Here is a 20,714-nt window from a genome sequence, read left to right on the forward strand (position 1 = left end):
GTGTCAATTTTGGGGGTACATAAAATATGTAGTGTTTTGCAATGCGAATTGAAGATATTAAATATTCACAGATGCTGTACATAGCATGACAGCCAGAATATTGGACAAATACCTGGCAAGAATTTGAATGCCGTCTTTACACATTTTTTTTTAACTGCAACGGATATTTACATTGAAATTTACTGATGTAACGGATTCGTGCAGTGCCCCAGATTTAAGTATGACGAGACTTCAAAGATATGAAACTCTTAATAAATCCATTTAAGTGATGCATTTAATATACATGGCACTTGCTTAACATGACATTTTTTGAGGAGGGGGCGAGATATTTAAGAAAGAGGTAGACCTAATCTGCAGTTTGTGCAGCTTATAAGTAAATACCGCCTTGTATGTATATTTCAGCAATGAATTGCCACGTTGTTTATGCTGCTTCACAGAGATTTTGGCTCAGCAAAAGGAACTCGATGATAAGTCAACCATCTAACTCTCCGACCTGCCCGAAGGCACACGGATTTAAACCATAAAACTGAATGACCAGACCGCCGCAACAGCAACATTGGCGGAAACTGCGGTTGAGTCCTAAGGGCCGCCACAGGCCACGGTACAACACTCCCCGAAGGAAGTACGTCCCGTCATCGATGGGAGGAGCCAGACCCCCACTTATTAGTGTATCCTTTAGGGTGGCGAGATCCAACCACCATGCCGGAAGCATCTCATCCTCATTTCAAGGTGCCCCCCCGGGGGTTTAGAACTCGATGATAAATTTAATTTATTAAATTACTGATAAAAATAGTGGAAAACTTCCTATAACAATATAAGGCTAAGATTTACGATTTACCGATATTTGCAATAAAATAATACTGTAATTCTAGATCGTAACATTTCTATAATATAAAATCTATTGTACTCTTATCCTTCCACCATACTGAGTTTATTTTAAACAATTCTCATGAACCACTTAACTTTATTTATTTAACAAAATGACACTTTCCATTTTGGGAATATGCTATCGTACTATTCAATTAAAAGTCCTTTAATACATTTCATTACATTTGTTACATTTCATCAAATCATTTAATGCATTTGAAGATTAAGGGCAATTTTCGTATCGACTTATAGTGTCTGAGTAATTTTACTTAAATGTTTGAGGAGCGATATTTTTATGCCTGTTTGACGGATGGGAATAAAAAAAGCTATTTAAACTTTCCACAAATTCCCGATTTGTTTGCATTTTATATAAATCATTTTCCTTTCTAGTAAATATATTGTTGATAGCATTACTCGTGTAATATTTCTCAATAAAATTCAAGCACTGCCATACGCAAAGAGACCGATCGCCAGACCAATCATTCCCATAGAAGTTCGTCGTGAACTCGGACAGAAAGCCGTCTTTGAATCCGAGGCGGATGAGATGGCCAGTAAATTGAACTACGGAAGAATTCCCCTGCCAGAAATACGTTTACCTGCAGAGAAATTGAAACAAATGAGAGCTAAAGGCTACACTGTGGAGGTGAAAGACCTTATTATGGAAAAGGTAAGAACAATTTGGTTTTAACAAAAGCTTTTGAAATTGGATCGGGTTACAATCTCATTACAATCTTTGAATTGGATTGAAATACAATCTCAGTGTATGTGTTTTTAGTTATCGCGTTTAAGCACATAAGAATGAGCCGAAATGCAGATGGCCTATCCCTTGAAAGATTGATTCAGAATTTGAAAAAATGTGACATATTAGATGCTCAAACTTACTGCCAAATTTCATCTTTGCAAGTCGTTGCATTTTTAAGTATCATATTTATATTTATGAGGCATATGACAGACGGTTAACCCTTAGATGCTTTTGCTCAACATTTAATTTATCGACACCTTGGGTGCTGAAATCGTGCACCAAATTTCATTAAATATATGTGAAACTACAGACAGACAGGTGGTAAAAAACTTGACAAATTTTGTTAAAATTTGATACATGACTACTAAAAAAAACATACTACTAGTAAACTTTAAATCTATATCCAAATCATATTTATCTAACTCTTTATATTTTGAAGTTATTGTGTTATTTTATAGTCTGACAGTTGGACAGACAGATTTTATCCAAATATATCTCGTTCGAAGTCTGAAATCTATCTACAAATTTCGTGTAAAGACCAAGTACGAAATTTCATAGTTTAGCTGAAGAAATTTTGTAGTATAATAAAATTTACGATAACCAGATGGTCGATGAAAAACAATCATACCGGAATTAAATATATGTACATATTCCATTCTTTTCAGGATTCATCCATAAAGTTGTTGTATAATTTGATAATCTATATTCATTTGGTATAAATAAATGATATGATAAAAAATTATCCATATTATTCTCTGGCAGGCTGATGAAGCTCTAAAGAAATTCCGAAAGTGCCTAAAGGAAACTGCAGTTGTCTATGCAAAACGAAATATGAAACCCATGTTAAAAGATGGCTTCCCAACTAAATATGAAAGGGATAAATTTATAGAAGTAAGTTTTTAAAATATTTTTCATCTTATCAGGAAAAAAAATCGTGTCTGATGTCGTATCTATGAGTCTTCTTGTGGGGAAATTTCAAAGATGAAGTGATGAAATATTTCAACATTTACAATAATATGAGGATAATTACCTTTATCAAAAACAAGTGTGCGGGAGTGCCCATTTGACCTACAAATATCAAATTTTTCACCTTAGAGATTGAGAATACAGACCTTGGAGTGATTTTTTTAAATCTTAATTAGAATTTTAATTTAAAAAAATCACGCTGAATTTTGACGTTTATTTGCGATAATTTACACAAAAAAATTACTGCCCAAAAATGAATGTTACACCGTTTCAAAATTTAAAAAACATATTTTTTTATGATACCAGAGTAATAGACATGTGAAATTGTTCCTGAACTTTAGCAATTTTTAAAAATATATTTTTACTGAATTTCCAGTAACATATTATAGTGTTGTCCTGAAATACAATCCATTCTCCTTATTTCATCAAATAAATAATAGCATGATTTTCTTCCATTGTTGAAAATTAAAGAAAGGGGATTCTGTTTAGTATCTGTATAGTTTAAAAGAAAAAAAAATTTAAAAATAAAGTTACAATATCGCAAAATTTAGAAGAGAGGTAAACCAGATATTTATATTTTTAATAGTACTATTATGTTATGGACAATTAACATTCCCGGCAATGCAGCCGCTCGCTTGAGGCGATTAGTTAAAATAAATATTTTAAATTTGCTCTTCCTTTTTCAATAAACTTATGCATTCTCTATATATTTTCTTAAATTTTTATTAAATGTATATCATATTTTTTTTCCAATTTCACTATTTCTCTCACAGTTATACATGAAATATTTACTGAGTTACAGCTGGCTTTGACCGATATAACCTACATAGCGCAATAACGATGCACAGATAGTTGAAAGGATAAAAATACAAATCCAGTCATGAGACAGGCATTAAGATTCTATACACTCAGTATAAAAGAAAGAGTTTATTAGATTTTGATAGAAGATGTGACTGGCATAGTCCAGAAGAATTGGCATCTGATGTTTCCAAATAGTTTCTAAAACCAGTGGGGTGCTTCTGAATCTTGATTATTGTTGCTTGCCGTTGTCTAAGAGGTCATCAAAATAGTTAAGTGTGACCTCCATAAAAACTTCAAGATTATTGGAAGATTTATGATTTAATTCCATTAATCTTTTTCTATTAAATTCCTTGCCATAGCTGATTCGTTATTTGAATGCAGAAAAGCATTTACAAAAACTAAAAAGTGAATGAAATAATTTTATCAGTCAGTATTTTTTTAAAATTAGATTGTTTTCTATATTACAACTGCAAAATTAATCTTTGATTTCAAATTGTATGCCATTTGGCTCTCAACTAAAAATGTTTCTTGATAGTAAATATAAACGCAATGCAATAGCAATACTAATTCTGAGCATATAGTTACAAAAGAATCTAATATCCAGTGAATAGTTTTACGATGAAATAGTGCAACCGATAATAACAAATAATAAATCGCAATTCTTTATTCTCTTTGGAAACCTGATTCATGGTCAACAAAATACAGACGAAGAGCGCACAAAACAGCAGCAAACCGATAATAAACAACCATAACATCCCAACGTGCTCAGAGAGAATTCGCAGGAAAATCAACTCTTCAAAGACAGACTTCGTTCAAATTCTCGCTTGAGTTCAACTTACTACTGATTAAACTAATTGACTCACATGTGCGGCTCTCCTTTGTATAGATTCTTTGACGGGACATAGAGTGTTCTAGAACAAATGCTGGAACTCGCATCCTAATGGAATTATTACTAAAATTCTCGAATATCATGGATTGTTTATATTTTTCGCCAAAGTTGCCAAGTTTGTTTCCAAAGGTGGTGATCATTGATTCTGTATCCATTCAACAGGAGACTTACTTTGAAGGACAAATTCGTAACAGTAGTATGCAAGTGAAGATTAATGATAAGTGAATTCTAGAAAGCGTATGATGGGAAAACAGTTTTTCGAGAGAATAGCATGTACTATTATCCTGTTTTTATGCTTTTGTTGAGATCAAAAAAATAGTGATGTAAACAGAGAAAAGTGCAATTTTCACAAAATTATTTATATAAATAAAAAAAATATTTAGAAAAAATAGCAAATTGTTAATGCATAATTAATATTGTAAAGTATTTCGGTTTTTTCCCCCTCTAGCATTTACCTCAAATGTATAACAAATTGCTAATTCTATGTATCCAATAGCTAGGTTTAATTATATTAACATCCCGTTAGAAGTAATACTACAAGTGCTTTGGAATAAAATCTTTTTTTAACCTTGGTCATACGGGAACGATGACACTCAACCTGGCATTTTAAATCTCAAAAACTTCTGTACCGTAAAACGCGAAAACTCTGACATCAAATTTAAAAAGCACTAGGCCCACATAGATGACGGATCTTTAGTAGTATCGGGTTTTGTAACTGGAACCGTTCGGTCCCGAAGCTAAGTCCTTACCACTAAAACACCGCGACTCCAAATGCTAGGAAAAGAATATATGTGGAAATAAAACATGTATTGTTTCGACGATATTAACTTGATGACATTTTTGGCGACTTGGCGACCAAATTGGGTTCCAGGTGCTTGATTTGTGAATGTAAGATGTCCAGGCTTGTCAAAACTTGCAGAAATTTCTAGAAAGTTCAACACCTTAACTCATTAGTCTATGAAAGATGGACAACTAGCCGTTTTGTATTTAGAAAATCAGACACTGATAGCTCGGTTTTTATTGCACTTTTTAAATATCATCGGGAATTTTATTGTTCTTATGAACCCATTTTTACGGATGGTTCTAAGTCACCTCATCATGTGGGTTGCGCATTTGTTCATGGTCATCGCATTATAAGTTATAAACTCCATCCTTTTACTTCTGTTTTTACCTCGGAATTAACTGCTATTTACTTAGCCCTCAAATATATTGATGAATAACAGATCCATAAGTCTGTTATTTACACGGACTCTCTGAGTGTTCTGCAGGCTCTAAACTCTTCATCTCTCGGTCATCCACTTCTACAGGAAGTGAAGAAGATATACCGTCTTCTATATTTCAAAAATATTAGAGTTTTGCTTTCCTGGATCCCTTCGCACATGGGTATTTCTGGAAATGAAATCGCAGATACAGCAGCTAAGTCAGCGAGCGCAATTTTGCCCCAACGTATTTCTTATAAAGATATGAGTACAGCTATTATTCATTAGTGCTATCGCCAGTGGCAAAATCAATGGGACATGGAAACTAACAACAAGCTTCACTTTATTAAACCACAATTGGCCAAATGGTCTTCAAAACTAAGCAGGCGCTATGATGTAATTTTATCCCGACTACGCATTGGTCACACTCGCTTGACACACAGATTTTTACTTTTTGCCGAGCCACCGCCAGTATGTTTTAATTGTGGAGATATTTTAACAATCCGACACATTTTAATAGAATGCGCAAGTTTTACCGATCTTCGTTGGAAGCATTTTAGGTCCAACAATTTTACCTTAGATTTTTTATTGGGTGAGTCGCATCATCCAAACGTTTTTTCGTACTTTAAAGATGTTGGTATCATACATGAAATTTAACTTCTTTCCTTGACTTTTGACTAGCTTGAACACTGTCAGTTGCACTTCTCGTAACGATAAACTACTTTTTATCTTGCTGTAAAAATTTTTTGCTTCGGCGCAGCATATTCTGCAACAGGATCTTCCGCCAGAAATCTAAATCTAAACCTAAACCTAGCCGTTTTGTATTTCATAATGAGTGAATGAATGACGACGATACCTAGAAATTCTTGCGAGTTCAGCCATATTGGCATATGATTATAACTCATACTCTATTCCAATTGAATTTTGAGTTATATAATTCAATTTGTGACTTTTTATTGAAAATTTAGTTGTTTTAATCAAAGAAGCTGCAACTCCATTTGTGCCTCTCTTCACATGCTAAAAACAATATATGATGCAATAAGATATGCCAATGTTACCTTATGAATACAATAGCTAAATTAATTTTGATTAAATTTATACCGATGAATAGTATATTGTAGGGAGAGTAAATATCTTTTTTGAATTCTCAATGGGCCATGCAGTTTAAAGAGGATGGAAATAGTACGTACAAGTTGAGATTTCTTTGAGATTGAAAATAGAAAGATGATCCAAATCATGTGAATTATCTCCTCACCAAGAGAAAGATTTCTGTAATGGAAGCTTTTCAATAATTTTTCAATTGCTTATAAGCGAAGGGCTGAAAATGATAACTCCATTTATATTTAATACATTTATAAGTTAAATATTACAACGTGAGGCAAAAGTCATTCAAAATATTCTATAAAGAAGACAGTCGGATCTACGGTTTCCAAATGTGACACATAATTACTTCTTGGGTTGTTGATGCTAATTAGAATTTTTTTATAAATTGTATTTAGGATTTTAAATAAAAATTAATCAAAATATCAATGTTTTTTCGAAACAATTTCGGATTATATGATTACAAATAACATACTTAATTATATCAATATTCAAAATGATAGCTTTTTATTGATAACAGTTTTGTTTCAGAACAATTTTGTTAAAATTTCAATACTAATTTTTAAAAGAGTTGAAACAATATATTTTACAATACATTTCATCATTTCATTTATTGCTCTTATATCCATGCTTGTAGCAAAGCTATTAAATACATTTTTTTTAGTACTTGGTATCGTTGTTAAGATTATTTCTAAAACTTTTTTATATAATTTAATGACAGATAAATCGTTTTTATATTGCGATAGTTAGACCTAGAAATTCGAGTCTCCTTTCAATTTTTTAATCTACGAATCAGACATCTTGTTGGGAAGCTATCATAAGTTTTATAAGCATTTTTCCCAATCGCTTTCATTCTCATAGCTACAACTCTTGTGGATACATTATAGAGAGTATAGAATTTTCTTTTATCTCGAGATAAAAGGAATCTGTTTCCAGCTTCCGACAGGAATTTCCGCTTCCGATTGGGATCTGCACACTCTAATGCAAGTATTCCAAGTGCTGTTGACTTGCGTGTTAATCAGCTAACTGTGAAAAACCAGAAGGTGTGATCTCCACAAAACTTTCTCGCATACACCCTAATAAACTTGCAGTGACAGAGAACGCCTTGCGTGGCATTGGTGTGTAATAGTTACGAAGTATACTTTTGGCGTGAATTTCGCCTTTTTACTGAATCTATGGCGTGATATTTGGCGATTAATCCCTGGCAAGCGTTAATGATATCCAAAAATCGAATTTTTAAACAATGTTTTCTCGACTGATTGAAACAAAAATTTGACACAATGGTGCACTTGTAGTCACAAAATCCCCTATCAAATTTGATATTTTTAAGTCATTTCGTTTTTGAATAATCGCGTTTACTAATTTTTGAAAGTACAAACAGACACATTCTCAACCCTTTATTGTATTTGGCTCAAACTTTGGCAGGTACCTATACTATAGAAGTTAAATCTGTGCACCAAATCTTATTTATCTAGCTCTATTCGTTTTATAGTTATCGTATTAATTTATATTCGAACAGCCGGACAGACGGACTTCTTCTAGACAGGTTTTACTCGAAATTTGATAGAAGTCTGAAAATTCGGTGTAAAGACAGTATATTGACTTTCAAACGAATAGTTCATATCGTTTTTAAGTTATTTTTGACAAAGATAGACACATTGACGGACATTTTCCAAAAATGTGTTTTTCGAGCTCAGTGAGGTCTAAAATGTAGAGATTCGTCAGAATCTCGAGTTCGAATTTTTTGACGATTACTATACTTTCTCTAAAATACGTATGCGAGAAAGTTAAAATTGAACCTGGCTCTTGTGCCAATAAAATCCAAAAAATCCAAAAATTGACCCACTCAGAATTGGCAATTGTCAAAATTGTTGGCACCGAAATTGATCTGCAAAAAATTTGAAAACATAAAGCTTGTTAAACAAATTTGGAAACATAAAGTAATAATATTGTTCTGAAATTTTAATGATGCTAAGTTTTAATATGGATAAATTTGAGTATACTGTTCATGTAAATTAAATAAAAACACAAAATGGTGAAAAAAGATCCCCCTCCCCCCCCCCCTTTTTTTTTGAAATCCCGGCATTCTCTAAATTTTTAAGACTTCTAGGTAATTGCCTTCTTTTTCCTTCTGCTTCTTTAACACGATTCCTAATATATCCAAATAAAAGTAAAAAACATTTCCGTACTGTTCTTTGCGCCATAAAAAGCAATCAATCATTTCACTGCTTTTTAGCTATAGTTAACTATACATAAACAAAAAGATTTTTATTTATTTTAATCATTGATTTTACCTGTTGTAATTGAGTAAATTTCGATTCACAATAAAATTTCACAAACTATAAAATAGGAGATGATAAAGGAATGCTGACTATCTTATGCATTTGCTATATTTAGTTACCTATTTCAAAAACATGCACATCTATATTTCCATGGGCTTGTGATGTCACATTAATTGATTCCAATGTTACAATGTTTCTTCTTTTTTTATATTCTTTTTAAAAATCTGTTTTTTTCTCCCTCTCATTTTTTTTTTTTTGTTTATTCCAGATTTATCAGAGGTATCTCCCGATAAAACTGAGTGACGTGAAAAACTATTCTCTGTGGGTGCGACCAGCTGGCTATCCAAGAGCACGTGACGGAAAACCACTGTATCCTGACAAGTTTGCTTTCGGTTCAAAGATTCCTTAGAACTCTGCTCCGAAACTTCTACATGAATCGATGAGCTGGAAACACAGATGCAGAGAACTATTGAAGTTTTGAACGGAATAGATTTATAAGAATTACTCTCATCATTTTTTCACAATTAAAAATATATTTCTTCTAATGGTACGAAAAATCAAAATCAAATTAAAACATACATTTAACCATATTATATTTTTTATTAAAAATATTTCATATATCTTGAAAAACCTCTCCTTTTGAAAGACTCCAAGATTAGTAAAATATATTTGCATATGCTCAGCTTTATTAAAGGTACAACGTCCATAGATATTCTTTCATTTTTGCATCCTCAAATTTAATAAATCTTAATTTTAAATGCAAAAAAGTGAATGTAATATGAACCACAATTAATACCATAGTAATTACAATGCCAAATGTTTGAAATTAAAGCAGTTAAATCAATATTTGCACTTATAATGGCAAATAATTAATTTTTAAAAATAGAACGACTGAATCAGAAATTTTAATTGCATTTAAACAGATATGAAATGAATGCTTTCGAATACAAAAATATCTATGTATAGGAAATCGTGATAATAATAGCGGAAAGATGTATCTCTCTCAGCTACAAACCTTTCCTGTTACACTTATTTTAGTGGCAATATGGAAACTTATATATGAGAATATTATAAACCCTTTACAATATACACTTATTCTAGGGGAATATTATAAACCATGAATTAAATTTCAATTTCAAATTCAAATTTCTTACTTTTATGTGACGAATAAATATTCAATTAAAAGAAAAAAAACGAGGAATTTATCACTTTTACAAGGATAATTCTCATCAGGAATTCCATTTTTTGTCATCAGAATCGCAGCATATTTCAGTTTCTTCCCATTATTCTATCAAAATATATTTTTAAGGATTCTTTTTAATTTCTTCATTTTTTAATGTCAATGAAAATTTAGTCGATTTTAAATAATTTTTTCTTAATCTTTTTTCTTTTTTAGTTTTCGAAAAATGAAAAATAATAATAAACAAGCCAACAACTTGCATTTAATCAACTTTTTGAATTTTTTTCAATAATTTGTATTTTTTTGGTAATATTTTAGTTTTGTTTCTCAAATTTTGAGAAGAATATTTCTTTTTAATATACACATATATACAGGGTGTTGCCAAAAGAATCACCATACAACATGGGGTCCCAAACAACGTTTAGTAGTTCACAATCGCAAAAATATAGGAAGTCGGAGGACTGTTGGAAACTGTAAAAAATTAATAAAAGAATAACAAATGTTGCTTCAACTATGAATTTTTTTTAAGTGAAAGCACATTCTTAATTTTTTTTCATGCTGGTAACATGCGAATTTGATGATTTATGGGGTCGTTAATTATTGAAAACGAAAAAGTAGTTTAGAACCCATATCTGCAAAAGTATTAAAACTGGCAGAAAAATAAAAGCTTGAAAATGTAAGGAATTTTATATTCTATAATTTTATATAAGCGTGTAGTGTGAGAACTGGGGTGTTTTAAAGATATTCAACAAGAACTAAAATGGGAACCAGAAAACATCGCTGCAACATCAGTATCGATGTTCGCAGATATCGTCGTCAAATTCAAAAGATATATTCAGAGCAAGGATAGTGGGAAATAAGTAGATGAAAAATTACCAGAAAACATAGGGTCGCAGGTAACGTTTATTTAGTGCAAATCGCAAAAACAGACTCGAAAAGACAATGAGTATGGCGAAGAGAATGGCCCTATGAATACGAGGATTAGGAACAAGGTAATCGAGAAGAAGAAAATCTTTCATGCGTTCGAGAAAAATAAAAGCAGCTAGCAAGTATTCATTAATAAGCATTGCAGAATTGATGGTCGTTAAACTTCATTCGCAAACAACATGTCAGATTTCACGAATGCAACTAAAATGTGCTGGTGTAACATCATGCATTAACCAAATGTTCTGCCGTGCAATTGTCAGTGTCCCCTGCAGTAAATCCGGAGGAACGTGCTGGAAGAAAATGTACTTTGTGCTACTGATGCGTTCGGGCAGAAGATACGGTCCCCATAGATGACTCTGCCTCTGTTAATATCAAATTTGTGTTGTTCGTTCCACGAGATAGTGATGTGGGGATTTTCGATTGACCAAATATACGCATTGTGCGTGTTGAGGACCTTGAAGAAAGCAGGCTTCTTCTGATAATAAAACTCTAGCAGAAAAGTGTGCATCTTCCTGTGTGGCATCAAGCATCCAAACACCAACCGATTTGCGATTTTCATTGAAAAACGTTGTCTACGACCCTATGTTTTCAAGTTATCTTTCATCTACTTAGAATTTGACAACGATCTCTGCGAACATCGATACTGATGTTGTAGCGACATTTTCCATTCAGTTTTTGTTGAATATCTTTAAAACTCCCCAGTTCTCACACTACACGTTTATATCAAATTATAGAATATAAAATTCCTAACATTTTCAAGCATTATTTTTCTCCCAGTTTTAATATTTTTGCAAATATGGATTCTAAACTACTTTTTCGTTTTCAATAATTTACAACCCCCTAAATCATCAAATCCGCATGTTACCAACATGAAAAAAACTTTTAAGAATGCACTTTCACTTAAAAAAATTCAAAGTTGAAACACTATTTGCTATTTTTTAATTAATTTTTAACTGTTTCCAACAGTCCTCCATTTCCCTATATTTTTGCGATTTTCACCTACTAAACGTCGTTTGGGACCCCATGTTGTATGGTGCTTCTTTATCCTCTTGATGCTTTCTCTCACCCTTCTGAATTTGTCGGTTGAATTCGGCAACACTCTGTATATTTCATTTCATAATATGCACACATATACATTCACCCTAAGAGTTGAAAAGGAGATAAATGCTCTATAAACTACGATAGTTTTTAAAAGCAGCTCCTTAAAGTTTCTTCCTGCTGTATTAAACTTCAAGCTAATAATATTTTCTTTTTTACAAAAAAAAAGTATGATTTGTTTGATTATATTTCACATATAGTATTACATATTGTTACAAAATTTTCTTCTACAAATACCGTCAATCAATAATAATAACGCAGCGCATTTAATCGCTAGTTCAGCAGTTTGCTTGCTGTCTAATCCTCTAAAATTGTTACTTGTCGACGACTCCGACTACTCACACACACCACTTCTTCTGACGATACACACGACTTCACTGCAGCTTCAGAGTGCCCGTTTTTTATAGTTACGGGAGGCGGGGCTAGAATATTCCAGACCAAGCAGGGCGTATCTGAGTGTATCTCGAGTTCCTACTGGATGGATCGTGAAACTTCTCGAACTTTCCAGTATAATCCATTTTATCGCCAAAGTCGCCAAATTCATCGCCAAGCCGCCAAATGGTCGCCAATGATCTGAGCACACACAGGAAAGATCTTACAAAGGTTTTAACGGTTTTTTCCAGGATGACACTATTCGTGCCGGGTAGCAAAATTACAGATTTGTAACAATATACAGAATATCGCAAAAAAAAGTGCTATCACTCTTACATTATTATTGCGAAAATTAATTGCAATGTTAATAACGAATTATATTAACGTATTTTTTATTTTGTTTTAAACTTTGTTCAAAACGGATGACCATTTCAATTCATACAGCACTGACGTCGCAAAATTACAGAGTCACTCTCAATTAAAAACACGTAGGTCAGTCAAAAAGTTAGTTGCCTTCCTTCGAAGCCTTCTCAGTAAAAGACTATTTTGATGGAATTTTGAGGACATTTATCTGTATCAAACACTCATCTATATCCACGTAACAATCTTCTCATGGCAATTTTCGTTCAATATTAGAAATTAATTTTAATAATTAATAAACAAGCTTGTAATTTTTACGCACAACCATTTGCTAAGTAATATGATCGCCAACTCATTACTCTATCTAACTACTATGGCGGGGGATTAAGAGCTTTGAGTTCAAAAACTCCACTTACCTTCTTGCAAATCAGCAATTTTTGTTTGTTTGATAATATATCGTAGATATATCTCGGAAAATACAAGTGGCGTTCAAATTGGAAATGTGCGTCATTCGGTTTTTTGTGGTAAACTTGTAATTGTCCTTACATTTATCGTCAGTTTCACAATGCGCGGGGTGTAAATGCAGAGCCAAGTCAATCTATCGCAAAGCATTATAATATGTTTGAGAATGGATGTACAATTATTAATGATGCTGAGGAAGAGGGAAGGCCATCAACTATTTTATTTTTTTATTTTAAATTTCAGAGTATTTTTAATTTGAGTCCTGCAAATTAATTTTGTGCGTCCTAGTACAGGGAAGAAAATCATGTGTGCATCTTTTACATCTTTTTTTGTTGACAAGTTGAATCTAAAATTCGACGCAGAACTACAATTATAGTAATAAGATCACACAATAAATAACATTTATCAAAATCGTTGGATTTTTGAGTCATAGCTTTTATACGCATGCGATATATAGCCCAGTAGACGGTTAACCTCTGGGCTGATTTGGCTCAAAGTTTCATACAGTTTAAATTATTAATGTTTACCCAATTTTAACCATTATGTTCATTTTGTATAGTATAGCATACATACAACTTTATAAAAATATACTACCACTATAAAATAATTTTTAACTTAGTTTTATTAAACGATTTTTATTACACTATTTTTTGATGTTTTTTATAGCGTAAAGAAGCTACCTATATACATTTTTTTTTTTTTTTTTTTTGCTTTTCTTCAAAAAAGCAATCTTGCCACGATAAGGGTTAATCATTTAATCCTTTACTTTTTATATTAGTAGTGTTCACTTGCAGACGGAAAGGCAAACAGAGAGTCAAATTTTCTGTGAATTGATTTCCTTAAAGTTTTCATAAAATTTTACAAATTTGTTGTAGAGGCATCAAATCAAATTTCATCCCTATAGATCAGAAATTTTTAAAATAATTTTGATCATGAAAGATCATAATTCAAAAAATGTCTTTTTCGGATTCAAAAGGTTTTGAAATATAATATTTCATCAAATTCTCTATTTTGAATTTTTTGACGATTACAATATTTTGTAAATCCTTTTTATATTTTGTATACGAGAAAGTGAAAAAAAAATAGCATATTTTGCATATCTAATAAATATTAATTTTTTTTCTCGGATCTCTCCGTTATCAACTAACTATCTCCAACTGTCTGTAAAATTTGTGGAAATAGATATTTTTTTTAGTTGATAATTATTTTTATTTCTATATTGAAATGGATCCACCATCTTTTACACCACTCTATAATTTAAAACTCTGCTTGAAATTGAAAGACACTGAGTGTTTTTTAAGAGCAGAAAAAAAAATTATATATCACATTGTCATTCTAATAAAAATCTTTAAATAGCAGTTGGTGAAATAATATGCAAATTGGTTCATGCTCACATAAATAAAGTGAACCACATCATTTCAAAACTTCAATCTATTGTTTCTGGTAATGATGAAAATGAATATTTTATATATATTTATAAGAGTTTGTATGTGTTTGTGATATCCAAATAAACTTATCAGCTTCTCATCCATGTAATTTGATATGCAAGTAGTTGTAATGACGATTTATTGCATTTCATAGCTCGAATTTTGAAATTTAATGTAGAATTTTTTAAAATTTAATATGTGACCTTTGGCAACCAATTAGTTAGCCAGGGAAATTGATTACATTACTTAAACTCAACTTTAGATCCATGATTCCATCAAGTCATCAGGCATTGAAACTGTGCTATTTTAATACTTTTACATATTATCCGTTCAATATCCGTATATTTACAATATCCATATACATGAGATTGGTCTCCATTAGAAATGTACATTGTAAATTTCTAATGGAGACAAATCTCATAACATCATATGCTATTAAAAACGTAATTATCCGTTTCATCTATCTTTTAACTTTCGTGATGTTATAACTTTTAATTCGTCACCTCTTTTGGATTGATTAGATATGACTTCATGTCCATGATTCCATCAAATTGTCAAACATTAAAAACGTGTTATTTTAATTGTCTATATATGTTCTGTTCAATGTGCATTCTATCAATGCCACCTATCAATACTCAATGTCATTAATTTTTTGAATGTCGAGGTACTGTAACTTTAACTTTTTGTCTTTTAAATTACACAGATTAAACAGATTGATTATTTTCCAATTTTCAACAGTGGAAGAAAGTTCACGTAATAAAATATTTGATGAAACAATGAAAACGGTTTGGATTTCAGGGTACAATGTTGGAAAGAGGGATATACATATATATATAATATATGTATGTAATGATACTTCAAAATATAATTAAAAATTAATTAATTTCCCAAATTTTTGTCTTAAATTAGCTCATATTAACTTCATTCTAAAATATTCTCTTATTTCCTGATCCCATTCCACTTTTTCTATTTAATTAATGCAACAAAAGCTATGCAAAAATGCTTTAGTCAGCGGTTCCCACAGTCCGAGAGAAGGGATAAAATACTGTCCAGCTAAACAAATTCTTCTAAAAGATCCCTATGATTCCCTTGATTGCGATTGACCTATGATTCCCTTGATTGCGATTGACACATGTTGGAAATCTCTATTAAAATTTCACAGTATATATGCACAGGGATAAAATTTTCATCAGCTTTTCTTCATTTCGTTTTGTGTCGTTCTGTGTTGTGCTCTTCTCTTCTGCTTGTACATAATTCGTGCCTCCCGGGATGCAATAAAGCGAACTTAATAGTTAAAAGTCTTTTCTGTCTTCGGGCACGACTCTGCTTCAAAATTTATGCTTACGTAAATATATATATGTATATATAAGTGTGTGTGTAATGATATTTTAAACTCTAGTTTCAATTTAATTAATTTCCAAGGTTTTATCTTAATTAACCCATAGCAACTTCATTCTAAAATATTCTCTTATTTCCTGATCCAATTCCACTTTCTCTACTTAATTAATTCAAGAGAAGCTTTGTAAAATTTTTAAATCGGCTAAAAGTCTCGTTTTCCTACACTCTGAGTGAAGGGACAAAATACCGCTGACGTGACAAATTCTTTTTTAAAAGATCCCTGTGTTTCCCTTACCTCGTCGGCGCGTGTAGCGAAAATCCCTATCGAAATCTCATTGTATATAAACACTATGGAAAATATTTTCCCTATCAATATCCCATGTTGTATAAGACCAGGGATAAAATGTTCAAGAGCTTTTTCCTCATTTCTTTCTGTGTCGTTCTGTGTTGTGTGTTGCTCGTCGCTCCTGCTTGTACAGAATGTGATGTACATTAAAATCCCAATTAAAATTGCTAAAAAAATCACTGCAAGATGTAATTCCCATCCACCAAAATATTTATGTGCCAAATTTAGTAGTTGTAAGTCAAACTGTTCTATCCTGTAGAGCACCTACATATACACACAGACACACATTTATCTTTATTGTAGATAGAGACTAGTTGACTTTGGCGACGAGATAATTACGCGGAAATTTTGTTTGCATTTACTTTTAATTAAACCTCTAATGAATCATTAACTTAATAATGGAGATTTTTTCAAGAAAATATTTTTAAGTTTCAAAGTGAGACAAATATCAAAGCCAAGTTATTTTAATAATCTTACGCCTAGTCAGTTCAACGAATCTTCATTTTCTGTCCATTACGAATGCGAATAGAGTCAAAATCAGTGACACCTTAGTGCTATTAAAATGTAATTGTTGGATTCATTTATCTCTTAGCTTTCGCCATCAATTTCTTACTCTTCATGTAAATCACAAAATACGAAAAAGAATCCTTTTTCCTTCGTTTTCAACAATGAAAGAAAATCTTGCGATTAAATATTTGATGAAACAATGAAAACGATTTCAATTTCTGATTGAACAATGTAATCTGTTGTCGGAAATTAAAAAAAAAAATTATTTTTAAAAAATTGTCCAAAAAAAAAAAAAATTTGAATGTCGTTTAAATTAGAATCGTTCAAAAGATAACTTTTTTTTAGTTTTTAAATTATATAAAAATCACTTTGTGCTGTAATGTTATCACGAAAAAAACCTCAAAACTCAATTTCATTTTAATTAATTAAAATTCTTATATTTTATGAAAAAATAACTTCAATTTGCATATTTTCTCCTTCGTGCTAATTTTGATAGTTAGGTCAAACATATACTGCCTATAGGGCGTCAATACATCGGCAGGCCCACTCGCACATTCATTTTTATTACTAGTATAGATAGAGATAAGGATTTTGTGCTATGGAAAATTTTTCATATATATTAAGCTGCAATATCATTTCTAATTATAGAAAAAGAACAGTGCACAATCAAAGAAGATAAGCAATTGTCAATCTAAAGAATTTTTTTTATTTCTCTAATGTAATTTTTTAAAATTTAAGAATTAAAAAAAAACTCATTTTTCCAAAAAAAATTTTACGGATCAAAACGAAAATTCTTGCACCCGATATTTTATCTTTATTTTATTTATATGTTTTTTCATATTTCTTGAAGTCATTATTCTACCATTTTTCTCTATTTTAAAATAAGGACTATCGACTTTTTTATATTTTCAAATATAAATGCGCTTACTACCAAAACTGAACATTATCAAATATGATGTCAAAAGGTTGAAATAGTTATTCATAGCTGTACGCATGGAACATCAAACAATCCCCTCACAGCAAAATAAACCTTTAAAATTAAAAATTCTATTTAGGAAATTTTTTTTTTCATGTGCGAACTTTCACTAAAAATTGATAAACGACAATGAAAAAGAAATCAAGTGTATACAATTTACATAATATGGTTTCAGATTTTAAAAAGATGGATCTGAAAACCGACCAAAAATCATAGACTTTTCAAATCTTTTTTTTTTTTTTTTTTTTTTTTTCTTCTTCTTTTTCTTTCAGAGTGATCTCGGATATATATGAAATTTGTAGAAGTTATATTTGGTTTGTCTTTTGAAGTCCTTGATCCATTTAACTTTCATTCGGCATTCTCCCTTTTACATTTTACTAGATGTATACAAATTATTCTTAAAAATTTTTAATTGTTTTTTTTAAATATTTGCAATTATTCTGTTATATGATTTTAATTAAAACTAATTAGTATGGCATTGAATTTTAGCTATTTTAAGCAACATGCGAATATTTTATTTATCAGTTTAAACTGAATCATTAATCCATTTTAGGAAGAGAGTTTACTGGTTGTTCTTAGAATAATACAAATTATTTTTTCACAACTTCACTTGCACTTTCATCGTTTGTTGCGAATATTTTAATTTCACTGGTCCTTTTATTTAAATCCATCTTAATTAATTTAAATGTATCTGACCGATATTTATGCTAATAGAGATATCCTTATTGTGAAAAAATAAGTGGGTACAATCATTATTATTTTTTGTTTCGATATCAGTTTTCAAAATTTTATTTTCATGTTATTATTTTTGATGGCGCTGATATTGTTCATGTTATTTGCATTCTGCTAATGGGTTGAAATAATTCTATTTTTGTTCCATAATTTTTCTTCAGTTATGATTCTAACTCGTATATTTATGGGATGTTACTGGAACAAAATGTTACCCTATTAACACAAGATTTTGTAGGATTTCTTATCGATGTTATGCGATTTTCTGAAGGCCGACCAATATCGTGAAGATGTCAAACAATGTTTTCAGGCATTTTGTGCGAATAGGATAGAGTGTGAATATCCTTCTTGAAGCGAAATATGATGAAGGGGAACTATCCAGAAGCCAAATAATCATTTACTAAGTCACTGAGGATAACTAGGGCTAAAAGAAATTATATTATGCGAGCATCCATTACTCTCGTTACGCTGCAGATTCGAGAGTATATGACAGCTCGAATAACGGTTTTTTAAATCTTTTTTCATGTACCAGATTTGATGAATATTCCCAACATCTGGCTAGATTACGAAATGTTGCATGACACACTCAGTATGAGTTCGTTTTACTTTAGTCCAACATGTTTCTTTGTCAGTCTTTTAGTTTATATTATCAACCTTCAGATAAAGAAAAATATATATATAATTAAAGAAATTCTTAATATTGAATTCGAATTTATTGGAATCTCCATATAAATCCGAATTTTTAACACTTTCCTTTAGATTGCTGCTATCATATGGTTCATCCAACTTGTTGCAGAAACTTTTCAAATCATAGACAGAAGTGTAGGTGCTGAAACTGTGCGAAATGCCATTAGACAAGCTGGATATAAAAGTTGCATTTTTACAGAGAAACCGTTCATCAACTTGCGAATTCAGAAAAAGCATTTGAAGTTTGCAAAAACTCATCAATTGAAGACCAATAACCTTTGGAAGAAAGCTATATTTAATAATGAAAGAAAACTCAACATTTTTAGCAGTGACAGCCGTCGTACTGTATGGAGAAAGCCTAATACTGCTTCGGATCTAAAAAAATTACGTCCTACAGTCAAACATGATCGTGACTCCGTCATGATATGAGGTTGCATGGCTTCATCCAGGGTAGGAAATTTAATTTTTATGGATGGCATTATAAACGATATGGTTTACTTGGATATACTTCGTAGCAATCTAGAGAAAAGTGCTCAAAATTTGGTTTTAGATGGAAATTTCATTTTCCAGTAGGACAACGACTCCGAACAGAATGCACGTAACGTCAAAATATGGTGTCAATTTCATTGTAAACAGCAGTTACATACATCTCCACAGTACCCGGACATCAATACCATTGAATATCTGTGGGCCACACTCGAAGCAGTTGTCCAAAAACACAAAATTAGAAACTAAACCCATTTAAAACAAGTCGTTCAAGAAGAATGTGTAAAATATCTTCAGACACCACCAAAAATTGTTCGAATAGGTACCACGACGTTTAAAGGTCATTATAAAAGCCAAAAGACATGCGACTAAATACTGACACGTTCTTTCTATGCGAGATACTGCAAGAATTTCATTGGTGTATTCTCAATTTTTTTAGGCAAAATTCTACGTATGTTTATTTAGAATGCTTTTGAAATTTTTCTGTTTAGAAGTTTTTCGTTGATTTTTCTTTATTTTTACTCTAAATTAAACCATTTGTTATGTGTAAAAATAAAAACATGTTTGCACTTCCCGATAATGAGTTACTTATATTGAAAGTTGGATTTATCAAGTAAAAGTATGGTGTACTCTCAATTTTTTGAGCCACTGTATATATATATATATTGATTAAAGCTTGTTTAATTTGTAGACTATATAGCATCATATGATTAGAAAAATTCCCCACGACGGCATGAGTTGTGATATTGAATTTTTGCATGTCTTTGAAAAAAAGAATTTTATGATTCAGAATTTTTTGTGGAAATTATTGAGTACTAGTGTGATTTTTATATTTAGCTTTAAATCATTTTATGAATATATTCTTTACTCAGGGAATAAAATAATATTAATCGTAATTTACTACCTTTTTAATCGATTTCGTAATCGATGAGGTATAAGGTCTGGAATTCAGAACGCAATGGTAACAAATTT

General features: G+C 31.2%; 1 protein-coding gene across 1 annotated transcript; it reads left to right on the top strand.

Annotated features, from left to right (window-relative positions):
- Nucleotides 1-1,370: 1,370 nt before the first annotated feature.
- LOC129976338 (uncharacterized) lies at nt 1,371-9,283 on the top strand. Its single transcript, XM_056089892.1, has 3 exons — nt 1,371-1,534; nt 2,372-2,500; nt 9,116-9,283. The coding sequence occupies exons 1-3, from the start codon at nt 1,412-1,414 to the stop codon at nt 9,254-9,256; spliced, it is 393 nt and encodes a 130-aa protein (XP_055945867.1). The 5' UTR covers nt 1,371-1,411; the 3' UTR covers nt 9,257-9,283.
- The last annotated feature ends 11,431 nt before the right edge of the window (nt 9,284-20,714 follow it).

Source organism: Argiope bruennichi, chromosome 1 (assembly GCF_947563725.1).
Source record: "Argiope bruennichi chromosome 1, qqArgBrue1.1, whole genome shotgun sequence".
Classification (NCBI taxonomy): domain Eukaryota; kingdom Metazoa; phylum Arthropoda; class Arachnida; order Araneae; family Araneidae; genus Argiope; species Argiope bruennichi.